Raw genomic sequence first — 16,052 nt, forward strand, 5'->3', positions numbered from 1 at the left:
AGTAAATATATGTAGGATGAGTAAGAGATTATTATTACTATTCTTCTCTGAGCCTCAGTTTTCCCATCTGGAAGACAAGACTAGTACAAGTGATCTTGCTGGAGGAATGGTAATAAGCAGATAGATATAAAAGTATGGCACAGGGCCAGGCAATTAGGAGGCTGCTCAGTAAGGGCTGTTCAATAGGCAACCTGTTTCCTGCCCCCCAGATGGGGATGGTGGTGGGGGTGCCAAGGATGGGCTTGGAGACTTCAGCCATTCCTGGACCCATAATTTCAACTGGTCCTGCTGCTTCCATTCTTTGATATGGACAAAAGAACACTTTGTCTAATTGAAAGTGTGACTAGAAGTATGTTATTCTTTTTATTTGGGAATTTAAAAACATTGCCTCTGCTTAGCAAATCCAGATTCGAGAAAAGCATCCCCCCAACCCCCCTTCCTTTTAGTTAGATAGTAATGGCTAGGCAACCCCTGTATACAAATTCTGGGGCTGAAACTACTGCTCCTGTAACATCATCTCTCTCCTGAAATGTAACGCGTTGCTAGAGGCAAGTAAGACAATTTTAGGTGATGTACAACAAACATTTAAAATAAGAACAATTTTGTTTGTTATTACTGTTACCTTCTATTTCTGACAAGTGATACTGAGGTCCTTGGTGGTGAAGTAACATTTCCTTTAAAAGGATACTTGTTTTGCCCTGGCTGGTGTGGCTCAGCGGACTGAGCATCTGCTCTGCGAAGCAAAGAGTCTCTCGGGTTTAACTCCCAGTCAGGGCACATGCCTGAGTTGCAGGCCGGATGCCCAGCAGGGGGCGCTTGAGAGGCAACCACACACTGATGTTTCTCTCCCTCTTTCTCCTTCCCTTTCTCTCTGTCGAAAAATAAAATCTTTAAAAAAATACTTTAAAAAAGATATTCGTTTTGTCTTTTTAATAAACCAAGTTAAAACAATTGTAGGTAAATAGGACATGTGACATCGTAATCGTGAAGGTAGGAAGAAAGGACTGAGGTTTGGGAAAGCATGCCTAAGAACAATAGCAGCTTCTGTTTCATAGACGTATATTACATGGCAGGCCCTGTGACAAGGGCTTCACATGTAGATATGGTTGTGGTGACCCTTTTTCATTTGAGGAAACTAAGGCACTAGCTCAAAGTCACACAGCCAAGAGGTAGTAAAACTGTAAACCTTTAGACTCTGGTGTCTTTTCTCTTCCTCCCTCAGGTTCCACGAACCTGAGGCCCAGAGAGGCCATGAGGCCCGGTGTTTGGTCCCAGCGCGGTTGGAATGGGAAGAAGAGGATGGCTGAGAGAGGTTTGGGAGATGGAATAGACATGGCTTCCTGACCGATCAGATGTGGGAGGTGAGGGAATAGAGGCCCAGGACCCAACCCGGTCTCAGGCCTGCTGACGATGTGGGCACAGAGAGCATCCCTGAGTTGGAAATCAGGTAGGATAATTTAGGGATTTGGTTGTTTGCAGGGCAGTGGTTCAGAAGGCAGTTGGACGGGTCTGGATCCCAATGAGATGGCTGCGCAGCGGGCAGATGTGGGGATTGACTAGTGATGTCTGCCTTCCCCACACAGGTATTGAAAGTGGCTGCCAATGCGCAGTTAGCCCTGGGATGGGCAATTTCTCAGTATCCTCCCCTCAATCATTTCATAATCTGAACAGACAGTAGAGGGGGCTTCTTTCGCATAGATGGGTAAGGGTCCTCACTGCATATTGCTTCGGTACTTTAAGTGAAGGAAGGTAAAAGCTGGAGGGCGCTTGAAGCACAGGAAGCCTTGGGTTTTCCACAGAAGTCTTTATTACAGTGTAAATCCAAGCTCTGCCCTCCCCTGAGCCCCATGCAAAGCCCCGGCGGCGTTGGGCCCAGTGGCGTCCAGAAAACACCAACCCCTCACGGCGCCTCCATCGGCGGGTTCGCGTAAGTGCAGGGCAGGTGCCCTGGCTAGGTAACTACAAGTCCCAGCAGGACCCTGGCCAAGGTGCCTCGTTTTCCCTGGACTCTTAGAGCACAGCCTCATGGGAAATGTAGTCCTGACCGCTCAGGCAATTTGCGCTAACTCCCTGGTGGGAGTGATCCAGACACCCACCCGGAAATGGCTGGGGCTGAGAAGGGAAGAAGAGGGTGGAGATGAAAGGGAGAATGAGGGGAGCAGAGGGCTGTGCAGGGGGTGGGGGCAGGTGTCCCGCAGGCAGAGACACCCTCTTCATTCGGCTTTGGCTTTGGATCCAGAGACTGTGGCTGCTGCCGAGGCAAGGGCTCCGGTCCCTGGGATCTTAGCTCGGATCCTGAGGGAAAACACGCAGAGTCAGGTGGGGCAAGAGGCGGGGTCGGTATCTGACAACGAGGGGAAAGCATGTTGGAGGAACTTGCCCAAAGCCAGCCCTGCCCTCCATCTAATGGCCTGCGTTGGACTTGTGTGGCACCCTCCCAGGAGATTTAGGGACAGGGAAAGCGATGGGGGTTCCCAGTTCCCTGCTCCCCATCTCATCCTCCTCCACCTCAAGCCCTTACTTAGCTTTGATGTGGCTCAACTGATTGGTCACCAATCCCACATACTGGTCGATCTGGGCCTGTGGGCACCAAGAACATCAAAGGAGAGATTAGAAGGGAGTTCCTCTCCCTGATCCACTCAGAAGGCTGCTTCCTCCAAATCAGGAGCTGGGGGAAGTGGCCCACCTTTAAACCTGATACAATACCCTGGAAGACAGAAGTTCAAGATGAAGCGTCAGCTGGTTGGGCCTCGCTCTGGGTGGGGAGTGATGTCAGAATTGGACAGTGAGTCTGTTACGGAGGCCTGACTGTTAATCTCTGGGTGAGCGATGTGTATGTTTAGGGGTAGGGTGAAAGTAGAGGGCGTTGGCGCTGGCTGTCATTAATCTAAATACTAGATTAATTCAGTGTTAGTTGACTCTGAGGTCTCGATGCTTCCGGCATGGGAAGGAATTAGAACGATCTCGCTGGCTGGCACGGACGTGTGCTATTGGGCCCTCAGCCCCCTGTCCCTGAATAGGATGGATGTGAGCTGGCCTTGGTTCTGTCGGCATTCTGGACCATGGTCATCCTCCCGATTCCAGCTGACAGGCCAGTCCCTGGGACTGGCCTCAGGGAGTGAGAGCATCAGTCGGTTCAGCTGTGTTGGCTGGGATGGTGTCTATCAGACCCAGACTAGGTGTAAGGATAGATAGCATCAGTTTGTCTGTCTGTCTGCAAGTGGAATATGTGTTTGTCAGTCTCTGCGGTGTCAGGAGGAGAAGGCATTCAGCTGTCTGCTTGTTTCTGGCTAGGATGAGTGTGGTGCCATTTGAGTCAGGGAGAGAAGACACCAGTTAGACTGTCTCTGTGGCTAGGACATGGCAGCCAGACTTTGGACGCACTGTCGGGGAGGAGCACCGGTTGGTTTCCCGGTCTCAGGTCAGGGCGCGTCAGCCAGATCCTGGCTCTGTTAGGGGCCGCCAACCAAAATGCCTGTCTTTGGCTGTTGAAACATATTAGTTAGATTTTAGCTCCATGGAGGGGCAGCAGCCTCACCACCAGTGTCCGGTTGGGACACACGTCAGTTAGATCCTAATTCCTTCAAGGGAAGAAACACCGGTTCATGCTCTGTCTCTGGCTGGGACATCTGTCACTGGGACCCTGGCTACAGAGGTGGGGGTGGGGCAGACAGACCACCCACGCTTGGCTGGGGCGCTGCTACCCAAGGGCCCATCACACCCACCTGGTGCTGCCGGTATAGCAGCGGGACGGTGAATACACAGATCACTCCTGTGGGCACAGAGACGGAGATCAGGGTCCTTCCAACAGATTCACAATTCCACCCAGAGCCCTGTTCACCATCCACCCCAGGGCCCACTTGTCCGCCCAGCCCCCACAGCCTTCCCAGCTCACCCAGGATGAGAAGAGTCAAACCATTGAAGACGGCACCCACGAAGGTCAAGATGTAGAAGAGAAGGGCCAGCTGGGGGTGAGGGTCAGGGTCAGCAGAGCCTATAAAGCACTCCCCAGGCTGTGAACTTACCCAGAAGTGACCCTCTTACCCCCGACCCCTGCCAGGGGCAGGGAGGTGAATGTTGGGAACCCAGGAGGGAATGGGGGCTGCAGAGCACCTTCAGAGAGTCCACGAGGTCTTCTACCAGGAAAAAATGACGCAGCTGGGTGGCCGCAGAGACCACCTGGGAGGCCATCTGCTGGGACAAATGTTCTGTCTGCTCCCGAGTCAGGGTCAGGTCCACGTCCAGATAGGCCCTGAGAGGACAAAGAGGTGTGAAGTGACTCACGGGGTGGATGGGGCCCAGGCTGAGAGGTGTGGCTGGGACAAGGGCAAGAAATGGGGGTGGGGGAGAAGGCCAGGTGTACAGGGCTAAGGTCAAAGTCAGGATCAGGAGATGGGATCAAGGATTCAGGATAAGAGGTTAGGATCAGAGGTTAAAGCCAAAAGTGAAGGGTAAGAGTGCCTTTTAAAGTCAGGGTCAGGTTGGAGTCGGAAAGAGGAGCAGGATGGTTCAGGACCAGGGTGGGAAGTCGGTGCCTGACCTGAGGTCAGGGGTCATGACTTAGGTCTGGCAGTGGGGTCTGGACAGAGTCAGGGTGAGGGGCTAGGGGTCCTCACTGGAAGGGGTTGGCACCGTCCCCCCGGTGCACGGCCTGCAGCACTTTTCGGTAAACCCTGAGAGAGATGGTGCCACAGAGCAGCAGCAGGGCCACGTGGGCGGCCACGGACACGATGCTAAAGTGCAGGAGGCACAGCAGGGAGACCATGAGGCCCGTGAAGACGGCTCCCGAAGTCCTCGTGTCCTTCCAGTACAGCAGGTCCGCCACTGTGGAGGAGGGCAGCAGTCAGGCCGGGGCTCCACCTGGCCTGGATGACCTCCTGACCTCCCATTTCCTGCCTCAGGGCAGCCCGGAGACCCCCTGACACAGTCCTTGTTGCCTTCCCTCTTCTCCTCTCGGAAAACCCAAGTTAACCATCTAGCAAGTCTCTTTCTTACTCCTACCCATAGATTGAGTGTGGACATAATTTTGGGCATTATGTATGAAGAATGGAACCATATAGCCCTGGCTGGTGTGGTTCAGCGGATGGAGTGCCGGCCTGCAAACCAAAGGGTGGCTGGTTCGATTCCCGGTCAGGGCACATGCCTGGGCTGCTGGCCAGGTTCCCAGTAGGTGAGGCAGGAGAGGCAACCACACAGTGATGTTTCTCTCCCTTACTTTCTCCCTCTCTTCCTCTCTCTCTAAAAATAAATAAGTAAAATTATAAAAAAGGGAACCATATATTTTTCTGCTTCATATATATCTCATTCTACTTCCCCTCCTAGAATTCTCTGCTAATCAACTGGAATAGCTTTTAATTCATTCTTTTTTTTTTTAAGAGAAACTTTTTAAAAATAAATTTTATTTATTTATCTTTAGAGGGTAAGGGAAGGAGAGAAGGAGAGAAATATCAATGTATGGTTGCCTCTTGTGGGTCCCCTGCTGGGAACTGGCCTGCAACCCAGGCATGTGCCCTGACTGGGAATCGAACCGGTAACCCCTGGTGTTCGCAGGCCAGCACTCAATCCACTGAGCCACACCAGCCAGGCCAAACTCATTCCTTTTAAGACCACCGTGATATTCTGTAGTGTAGCTACACTACCGTTCATTGCATCCAATCATGTATCTATTGTTGGACCGTTCATTTTATTCCATACCCTTCTTCTCCCGATAGTACTTGCAGGCACTAACCTTCTACAGATACTCTTACCTCCCAGAATTTCTTAGAAGATAGAATTCCAGGGGTGGAATGGCTGGGTGGACTAGTTATGGATTTATGAATGTCATATTCTCAGATTGCTTACTAGCAAGACCGTAAAGGATTCTTATCTCCATGAGCAAAGTGAGAGTGATGCTTTGCCAGCATCCTGCTCAGGAGTGGGCGTTACTGTTCTTTTTATTTTGGGGCAAGTGTAAAATGGTATCTCCTTGATACCCCTACCAACATATTTTTCTAAGTCCTCAAGGTATTCATAACACCATCATTGGTTGCTTCTTGCATGTGCCCTGACTACAGGTGGAAGCTGCCACCTTGGTGGACCGGGGCCGTGCCCTAAGCAACTGAGCCACCCAGCCAGGACCCAGTTCTGGCCTCTGTCTGAGCCCCTAAACTCAAGCCTGAGCTGAGCCCTGACCTGTGGCCTCTGGCCCCCTATGTTTCATCTCACCCAAATAAACTTTAGCAACCCTCCCAATAATCCAATCCCATCCGAGCCCTGAACCAGGAACCCAGAACCCCCAATTCTTCCAGACTTTTCCCATCCCCTCACCCTCATTCCAATGGAACTGACGGTCTGACGCCCCTCCCTTCCATAGCCTCCCAGGTACACATCCTCCCATCTACATCTAACCAGGGCAGGCCTCTCCCCAACCCCAACGCGTCGGGCCTTCCCCCGCAGTCTCCCCGAAGCCCCATGCCAATGGGTGGGGGAGGAGCCGGGTCGCCTGAGGCGGGGGCTAAGTTTAGGCACGCTGGGGGGAGGGGGCCTCGCCTGCAGCTGTGCTGGCCCATCCAGCTACTGAGTGACAGCGCCGCCTGGGCCTGCGGCTGGGGGGAAGGGGCCTCCCCGCCCTTAGGCTCCAGAGCCCTGTCTTGGGGGAGAGGGTACCCCACGCTCCCTCCACGCTCTCCCTAGACAGCCCCAAAGTCCCCCAGCCCCAGTCTGCAGCTCTGGGGAATCTGTGACCAATAAGAAACATCCCCCTAGATTTGAAGGCTAGAGCGAATCTAGATTCCTTTCCGCCGTCCCCCAGCCCCCATCCCATTCGGCCCCGCAAGCCCACCTTTACTCCCCATCTCGGCTCCGAGTGAGAGGCTGCGGACACCGTTGATTCTCGGGGATTTTGCCCACTTCGGTGGAACCCGGAGGGCGGGAGCGGGGGGGCGGGGCCCCTTTCTATCCAGCCAATGGCTCTCCATAGAGGTGGGAACAATTCCAAAAAAGGGTGGCTTTCTTTGTAAACAGCCAAAAGCAACGAAGTCCGTAAGCAACCCTTGGCGGTTCATGGAGGATGAACACATTATAAAGTAAGGCAGGGTCTATTTGCAACTGACTAATTGCTGTGGTCAGGGTAGAGGGGAGTTTTTAAAAGGCACGGAGTTGACTTATCAATGTCTCACAGTCAAGTTTAGAAGACGGCCTTATTTTTTCAGGGATTTGGCCTATCCAAAACCAGCCCCTAGGGGGAGCACTCCAGATTATTTTTTTAGCAACTACCCCGTCTTAATGTTTGCAGGCAGGTGGAGTTTATATTGTCTAGCCAATAGTAATATACCTTCTTCCTTCTCCACTCTCCTCTGTTCCTTCCCGAAGTTGGTCCCTTTAAACTCCAGTCCTCCCACCCACGCTGTAATCCAAAAATGCACTTCCACTCAAATAGTTTACCTAGAAGGTGTGGTTCCAATGTGAATTCTGATTGGTCCGTGCAAACGAGGCATTGCCCCGTGATTGGCTCCCGATCCAGCGGCCCCCATGGCTCTTCCTCTTTCTGGTCCAGCGACGGCTCATCAGGCCAAGAGTTCGAATCCCGGGATCCGGGTGGGGAAGGGGTACGGGCCTGGGGGTTCCCAGAGCCAGGGCTGGACTGTGGAGTCAAGTCTTCGGGCGGCGAGGACTGAGCGAGTCCGAGTTGTACGTCCAGTTCTGGTGCGTTAGAGAGAGAAGGCCGTGAGCTTTTGCTTTGGAGGTGCCCTGAGAAGAGACTACCCACCCTCGTGACTTTGGTCCCAGCACCTCAGGACATCTCACCTTTCCCAGCCTCTCTTGCCTCTGATGCTTCGGGCTCCTCGTCTTCCAGCGGGGTGGAGCTACCGGTGGCAGAGTCCTCCCCGGATCCCGCTCCCCGGGCCGCCCAGTCCAGCTCGCCCAGCTGGAGCCCCAGCTCTTCCAGAGGGTGCTCAGCCAGAGGGGCAGTGTCGGGGTCTCCCCGGCGCACGGGCTCCGGAGACTGGCTCAGGCTGGGGATACTCTCCAAGCTGTCGCCCAGGCCAGGCTGAGGGTGTGGGTCCCGGGGTTCAGACACTGAGCGGCCCTGGGGTCGGGGCCGGCGGGTGGCTGAATCCCGGCGCGCGCCGGAGCCCGCCGCGCCGTCGAAGGCAATGTAGGAGAAGGTCAGCTCGCGGGGGGTGCCCCAGTCCTGCGACGTGGTCTCTTCCTCCTCGTCCTCTGAGAATTCCCGGGCTGTGTGCAGGTCCCGAAAATCCGAGTCGTCGTTTCCTCCTGCAGAGTGCAAAGGAGGGCGTGAGCTCCTCGCGGCAGGACTGGGACCCAGTCTGCTCAACCCTCCTACCCAGCTGCGACCGCCTTTCAAGTTACAGTCTCTCGTCCGCCCCCTCCACTTACCTTCCGTGGAGTCAGGGGTAGAGGAGGCTGTTGATGGAGCTTCTTCTGCAGGAGGGGAAAAGTCAAAGACTCTCAGAAATTTAGACTCTCTGAATCACTGACGTGTTCAATTCTGGGAACTTGGATGGCGTAAATTAAGGAATCGTAGAATATTTGAACCGCGGGGCCTTTGAGAGCATTCTGCATACAGGCTGTAGAACCTGTCACTTCTAGCAGAAACTCAGTCTTAGAAATTCAAATCCAGGAGCCCTAACCTCAGAATCTTCAGGTGAGGAATTTTAGGAAGTTTCAATTCACTCATTCTTTCAACAACTGCTTGTTGAGGGCCCACCACGTGCCAGGCAGTGTTTTAGACCCCAAGGACAAGACTGTGAACAACACAGACAAAATCCCTGCCCTCATAAAGCTTACTTTCTATGGAGGAGGCGGGCAATAAAGAACTAAATACATGACGTTGGGTGCTTTAGGGGTGTGAAGAAAAATAAAGCTGGGTTAGGAAACAGTAAGGGAGAGGGCGCTGTTTCAGACAGCGTGGTCAGAAGACTTCTCTGATAAGATGGCATCTGAGCAGAAGTCTGAATGAAGTGAGGAATCCATGCAGATTCTAGGGAATCTAGATATCTAGGGAAGAGTCTTTTGGGCAGATGGGAAACTCAGTGCAAAGGCCCTGAGGTAGGCATTGGTTGGCATGTTTGAGGAACAGCGTGGTGCAGAGGGGAGGGGAGGGAAAATAAGGTGGAGGAGGGAGATCCCGTAGGGCCATCCTTTGAAAGCCAAGATAAGGACAAGATCTTAGAATTTGGGGATGCTACTCGAAAATGTGGAAATAACAAATTCTTAGGATTTTGGCATCTGGACTTCCCAGACGTGCAAGTAGCTAGATCTGCAGGTGTCGAACCCCCCAGCTGTCAGAACCCCAGTGGGTATGGGGCAGAGAGTTAGAGAAGGGATGTTAGAGCTCTGGCCTCAGAGATCTCGAGGATCAGACCAGGCGTTTTTGGGTGTAGAATCCAGCCTCTCAGAGCTACGGAGCCTGGGGCTTTGCGTGTGGGAACCGCTCAGTGCCCCTCAGAAATTGGAATCAGACGCCTTCCACCGCCCCCCCCCCCCCTTTCCTTAGCCGGGGACCCGAATGCCGGGAATCCGAGGCCCGGAGCAGAGTGAATCTCCTCCAGGATCACTCCTAGTCAATGGTAAAGCCCGCTGTGGACCCAGGAGCCTTGGCGCCCCCCCCAGGAATGGATGCTTCTCAGGGACAGGAGGTTGGGCAGTTTGGGCGAGGTCGGGGCTGCCTGCGAGTCCGCGCATTAAATAGAGGTGGGATGCGAAGGTGGGCGGTGGCGGGGGGGTCCGACCCCTTTTCTCCATCCTGGCTCTTCCCCTCCGGCTGCGGCCAGCACCAGGGAAGGGGACAGCTCCCGGGGAACGTGCTCATCCCAGGGCGGGGCCCGACCGCCCAGCCCGGCACCCAGGGCACCCCACGCCGGGTCTCTCTGCGCCCCCAACTCCGCCCTGTCTCACTCGAGTCCTCGGGGTCAGGGCGCCCCCGTCGCCACTACGTCGCGGGGGAGGGGAGAGCTTCCTTTGTCTCCTTCGCTTCCTCCCCCTTCCCCGCTCTTCCGCGGCGGGACGCGGAGAGGAAGCCGAGGACGAGCCCTCCCGAGCCTCTGGGCCCCGCACCAGGCCCGAGCCTGCCCCTACTCACTGCAGTGGGCGAAGACCGGCAGGACCTGCCCCATGGCCCCCCTTGGGACTGCATCGGGACCCCCGCCCACTCCGGCCGCGCCGCCCTGGGCCTGGGGCCGCGGGCACTCATCTCCACCGAGCCCACGCCGCCGCCGCCATCCCTGCCGCCTCCTCCTCCCGGGCTGCTCCGGCAGCCGCCGCCACTGCCACCGCCCTCTACTCCGCTCGGCGGCGGGAGGGGCCACCGTGGGGAAGGCACTGCAGCGCGGGGCTGGGGGCGGGGCCAGAGGACAGACGGGGCGGAACCTGAGGGAGGGCATAGGGCGGGACAACTCCGCGGAGCAAGGGAGAAGGGGCGGGGCTTTTCTACGAGAGAGGCGGGGCTCGGAGGAAGGCTACGGAGCCCAGAAGTGGTAGAAGGCGGTCTAAGGGGCGGAGTCTAGGTGGAAGGGGGCGCGGCCAGTAGGGGAAAGGGGGCGGGGCCTAGGGTTGGGTGTGGGTCTCGGGAAAGGATGGAGGGGCGTGGATCTCAGAGGGGCGGGGTTAGGGATGGCACTGAGTAGAGGGTATAAAGATTACTGCTTTGAAGTAGGAATCGAGCCTAGATTTTCAGAGGGAGTGAGAAAGAGGGCGGATAGAAACTACCCAGAAAGTTCTGAGACCAGTGGAGAATCTCAGACATGGGTGGTGCTTAAGCCCATTTAGAATTAAGGGTTCCGTAGCAGGGCAAGTGGAGACAGAGGAGCTAGAGGCGTGGCTTAAAAGAAATAGAACTGGCACGGAAGGGGCGTGGTCCAGGTGGGCGTGACCTGAAGGAAGGAGGTAAGCTTTGGCTAGACAGAATGTGGGGTCTGGCCTATAGTTAAGAGGTGGGGCCAGAATTGAGAAAATTGAGAGTTTGAGGCTGTCGGCTTGTGTGAGTGGCAGGACCTGGAAAAGAAGCAACCTTAGCTAGGGGGCGAGACCAAGAAGGGGTGGGGTAAAACTAAAAACAAATGAAGGATTTAGAGATTTTAAAACGGGGGGCTGGGCTCACTGAGGTGGAGAGATTGGGCAGAGCAGAGCTGGGGACTGAAGCCAAGAGTGTAGAGTGAATCCCTGGCTGGTGTGGTGGATTAAGTGCGAACGGATTAAGTGCGAACCAAGGGGTCGCCGGTTTGATTCCCAGTCAGGGCACATGCCTAGGTTGTGGGCCAGGCCCCCCAGTGAGGGTTGTGCGGGAGGCAACCACACATTGATATTTCTCTCTCTGTCTTTCTCCCTCCCTCCCCCTCTGTCTAAAAATAAATACATTAAATAAATGTATTTATTGACTAATAAATAAATGTAAGTAAATTATATTTTAAAAAGTGTAGAGTGGAGAACAGGGATTCTAGAGTTCGTGTTCCTGCTTGTTCTGCGACTCAATTTTCTCTTCGGTAAATCGGAAATGGTGATGTACAATAGTGTGTAGCACATGGTAAACGCTAATTTTCTACTGTTATTTTTCCGTGACCCTGATCCCCAACCTCGCTTTGAAGGTGAGAGAAAGGCTACCCACGAGTCCAATCTCTTCTAGTGATTCGACCTGAGTGCAGGTCAAGGGCACAGCAAGGAGATTTTGGTGGTTTAAAATCTCACGGTGGAGGGGATTAATGCAGTGAGGGGGGGGCGGCAGGTGCGGAGGGTGGAGCCTTCCAGGGCGGAAGGATGGCGGCCCTTGCCCGCTTGCTGCAGGCCTCCTCTGTTCAGCTCGCAAGGAAGAAGAGCAGGAGAGAGGGCGCTGGGGGAGGGGGGGCGCAGGACTCGGGATGGGTCTCGGTTCCTTCCGGACGCGCCGCAATGCGCCTAATGGCCGCACGGGGGTGAAGCAGCATCTTGGGGCCTGTGCTTCGCGAGCGCAGCTCAAGGCTGGCGCGCGCACATGGAGGACGCGCATTGCGCGTGGCTCCAGTTACCCTGGGTGCCCGCGGGCTGGGCTTTTTTTTTTTTTTTCTGTTCTCGACGGCCACGGCGGGGCTCGACCTGCCCTCTTCAGCGCGAGCCACTTGCCAGGCCACGTGCTTGAGGAGCTGGGCCCGGCGCCTGGCGAGCCCGAGGGCCTGTGCGGGACGCTCCCCGGTACCTTCTTGAGCGCTGACGCACACCTGCGCTTGCTCAGGTCACGCGGCGAGTCCGGAGGCTCCACCGCGGTGGCGTTGCTCGTCTCCCCGAGATTTTTGTAACTGGCACACTGCGGTGACTTTCGCGCAGTGGTGAGCCGCGCGGGAGCTGTGGCCTTCAGCACCGAGGACCATCGACCCCTCCAGCCCCAGGAACGTGAACGTATCCAAGACGCGGGCGGCACCATCTGCCTCCGGAGTCTCGAGGGCTCTTTGGCAGTGTCACAAAGCACTGGGCAACATGACAAAGAGGCTCCGGGAGGGCCTCCTGAGCTGCAGCTTGTTTCCGCTCAGCCTGAGGTGACCGCTCTGGCACAGCGTGCGGAGGACAAGTTCATGCCCCTGGCCTCCGGTGTGTAAGACGCGAAGTTTGGCCCTGCCCTGGCGGCACTGTTGACATCACGCCTCTGCTTGGGCCTGGCCCCAGAGCTTCTCTGCCCGCAGCTGTTGGACAGTTGCCTGTGCGCCGGCCTGAGGCAGGGCTTGGGATTACCGAGGGGAAGAACCTAATGGTTTTAGGGAGGAAGGGCTTTAATGGAGAAGCGAGAGGAAAAGTAGAGAGGGGGTGGGGCCCTACTAAAAGGCGCCTGCATTAATAGGACAAGGCCAAAATATGGAGAGTGTGGAGGCTGAGGAATGCCTTGAAGCAAGACGGGAAAGTGGTTGGAGGAAAAGAGGGACCCTAAGAGGCAAGACATGAAGAGCTAAATAAGTAAGTGGAAGGGATTTAAGAGAAAGGACGTGGTCTTTAGGGATGGGACCGAATAGGTCTTGAGCCCTGATTGGCAGCTAGATAGCAGAGTAGGAGGTGCTTTGGAGAATGGGCGTGTTTATCTCGGATGGGGCGGGGCTAGAACAGTGAGGGGCGTGGCCTAGAGGATTAGTACGGGTGTGATGGCTAGGTTTAGACCCACAGATTGGAGGGACTTGAGAGACCTGGGCCTAACTCAGCTGGGGAGAGAGGCACAAGAACACGAGGACTGTTGGAACTGTGCTTCCAAGGGGATGGAGCCCCGTGCTGGGGCATTCAGCCACATTCCACCAGGCGCTCGTTTCTCCACCTGCTTCAGGGCAGCCTGGACATGACTTTGCATCCTGGTCTGCTTCCCGGCGGGGGGGGGGGGGGGCGGGGACACCAGGCCTTATAAGGAGGTAATGTTGTATGAAGCCCTGGGCCGGCAAACTCTAGCTCAGCGGGAAGCATGGTCGGCAAGCAGGGGCGCTCCCGTAACCCTTGTTTCCCTCTCGGAGCTGGGTTCCTCTGCCCAGGAGTCCCCATGCTGGAACACGGTTTTCAGGGCTCTGGCCTCTGAGGACATCCCGGATTTACCACCTGGGAGAGGGCTCTACTGCATGTGAGTCTGAGTGGGTTGGGGTAGAAAGTGGAAGAGGTGGCCAGAAGAGTCCCCTCCTGAGGGCCTCTGTCTGTTCTACGGGACAACTGTCCTTGCTGAAGTTTATTCTCAGTTCTCTCAGACCTTGGGGGAGTGCTGAGAAGTAAGGACCCTATGATTTAAAAAAAAAAAAAACTTCACCCAAGGATATATTTATTGATTTTTTGAGAGAGGAAAAACATTGGTGTGAGAGAACTTTCCACCGGTTGCCTATTTACTTTTAGAGAGGGGGAAGGGAGGGTGAAAGAGAAAGAGAGAAACATTGATCAGTTGCCCCAGCCCTGCCCCACCCCGACTAGGGACAGAACCCAAAACCTGGGCGTGTGTTTTGATGGGGAATCAAACCCGCCACCCTTTGCTTTGCAGGACAACGCCCAACCAGCTGAGCCACATGGGTCAGGGCAGGACCCTGTGTCTTGAATGTTTCTCTCGGCAGCATGTAATCCAGCCCACTCCCTCCTCCTTTAGTGATAGGGAAACTGAGGCCAGAGAGTGGACAAGGGGCTTGCCTAGTATAGTAACATTCTCACTCCTGTCCTGAAGCATTGTGCTAGGTACGATGGAGGAACAAGCGGGAGCAAAAGAGACCAAGCTTCTCCTCCAAGAAATATGGCCCCTGCCATGCTCCATAAAGCCTCATCATTCCAAGCGACACCCCCTCCACCCAGGAATTAAGGCAGAAAAATTCAAGGAATGTTGCTGACCAGGCCTGGATGTGCTGCAGACCAGGACATCCCGGAGGATGGTCTGGATCTTGGAGAGATTGTGAATTGGGCCCTGAAGCCTAAGAGCATTGGAGACTATGTCCAAAGAGGCCATGGGTGGGGCTCAGGGAGGAAATGGGAAGGAGGAAGCTGGGGTCAGAGCCCAAAGATTTTTCCATAGCAGAAAAGAGTTTGGTTATTCCCACTTGCAAGAGGGGGTTTGTTGGTAGTTTCTGAGCAGCAGAAGGAGGTATTTGTCAGCATTATTTGAGGTGTGAGGGACAGAGACCCAACTAAACCTGGGAAAGCAAAACGGGGAGTTTACTGAGCCATGTGACTGAAGAGTTCAGGGACAAAAGGCAGGACAGCGTTCAGTTGTCAGTTGATGTCATCAGGAACCGTCTCTGAGTTCCTCCGACTTGGCTTCACTCCCAGGCAGGGTCTCCACAGGAGGCAGCAGCTCCAGCCTCACATCCCACAAGCCTACCGTCCTCAGGGCAGAGAAGGCTCGCGTTTCCCAGTGGTTGCTGCAAGGGTTCCAGAGCTGGTGCTCATTGGCTGCACTGGGTCACATGCCTGCCAGTCACGATGTTTCTGGCCAGACTATGGCCACAAGCCCACCCCCTAGAGCTTAGGGTTGGGGTCCAGTGCATCCAAACCTGATGGACTGAGATGTGGGGAACAGTGGTGCCCCGGATGGAAATATAAATGGTGTTTCCAGAATATAGGGGAGCAGACACTGAGAGAAAAAAGGGGAGCTTATTTACCGTCTATTATACCTTGTGTTACAGAAGGTGCAGAACGGGGCTGGGAAGGCCACTGGCACCCATTCAAGCTCTGCCATGGACTTCCAGGCCTGACAGCTGTCGTCCTTTGGGGCCCCAGTGGAACTTAGAAACCACCCCCTCCGCTGCTACAAAGCAGCGGATGGCGGAAACCCAGAATGTTTATTTCCCCTTCTCCTACTTCCCTCTCACAAAAAGGCTTATGAGAGGGGAAATTCCACCCACTATCTAGACAGAAAAAAAAAAAACCCAAAACCCCAAACCGAATGTTTGTGAAATATTTAGAGCTGAACAAACGATGAGAGCTCACCCAGTTCAAACACCTCTTCCCTTTCCCTTTTTCATCTGTTTTGGGTAGGAGGAAGCAGAGAGTTTTATTAAATATATTTAACTTGTAGAAAAAAAAATACCCCAAACAACGTTTGCCCAATCATTTGGCAAATATATTGAGCACCTGCTCATAGCCATCAACTGGGGTAATCGCTGAAATTCCTGCTTATTTGAGGGGCCCAGCTCCTACTGTGTGTGGGGAGACAGCACAGGAAGGCTAACTAGCCCTGGCTGGGGGGGAGGGGCTCAATGGATTGAGTGCTGGCCTGCGAACCGAAGGGTCAGCATGTGGATTCCCAGTCAGGACACATGCCTGGGTTACAGGCCAGGTGCCCAGGAGGGGGCGCGCAAGAGGCAACCACATTGATGTTTCTCTCCCTCTCTTCCCTCCCTCCCCCCTCTCCCTAAAAATAAGTAAATAAAATCTTTTAAAAAACAACAAACCCTGTACTTACTTATGCATGCACTGGCTGATTTCTGCGTGTGGCCTGACCAGGGCTCAAACCCACAACCTTGGTATATCAGGACAATGCTCTAACCAGCTACTCAGTTGGCTCTAGGTAGTGCAGGGTTCCTGTTTTGCACGACACTTAAGCTAAGAATGGTTCTTACATTTTAAAGGGCTGTGAATAA

The 16,052-nt window shown here is 54.6% G+C and overlaps 2 protein-coding genes across 2 annotated transcripts; one reads left to right on the forward strand and one right to left on the reverse strand.

Annotated features, from left to right (window-relative positions):
* Positions 1-1,789: 1,789 nt before the first annotated feature.
* On the reverse strand, positions 1,790-10,292 carry RTN2 (reticulon 2). The gene is made up of 10 exons (XM_037058692.1): positions 10,085-10,292; positions 8,380-8,424; positions 7,786-8,256; positions 7,423-7,680; positions 4,617-4,824; positions 4,114-4,252; positions 3,896-3,965; positions 3,726-3,772; positions 2,522-2,580; positions 1,790-2,295 (listed from the first exon to the last, which is right to left on the reverse strand). The coding sequence occupies exons 1-10, from the start codon at positions 10,116-10,118 to the stop codon at positions 2,214-2,216; spliced, it is 1,413 nt and encodes a 470-aa protein (XP_036914587.1). The 5' UTR covers positions 10,119-10,292; the 3' UTR covers positions 1,790-2,213.
* Positions 10,293-11,494: 1,202 nt separating this feature from the next.
* On the forward strand, positions 11,495-15,403 carry PPM1N (protein phosphatase, Mg2+/Mn2+ dependent 1N (putative)). The gene is given in 5 exon segments (XM_037059720.1): positions 11,495-11,502; positions 11,797-12,025; positions 12,027-12,695; positions 13,359-13,562; positions 15,051-15,403. Coding segments are annotated over 5 exon segments (1,224 nt in total). The 3' UTR covers positions 15,165-15,403.
* Positions 15,404-16,052: the final 649 nt, after the last annotated feature.

Source organism: Sturnira hondurensis, unplaced genomic scaffold, assembly GCF_014824575.4.
Source record: "Sturnira hondurensis isolate 20B ecotype Veracruz unplaced genomic scaffold, ASM1482457v3 Scaffold0001020, whole genome shotgun sequence".
NCBI lineage: Eukaryota > Metazoa > Chordata > Mammalia > Chiroptera > Phyllostomidae > Sturnira > Sturnira hondurensis.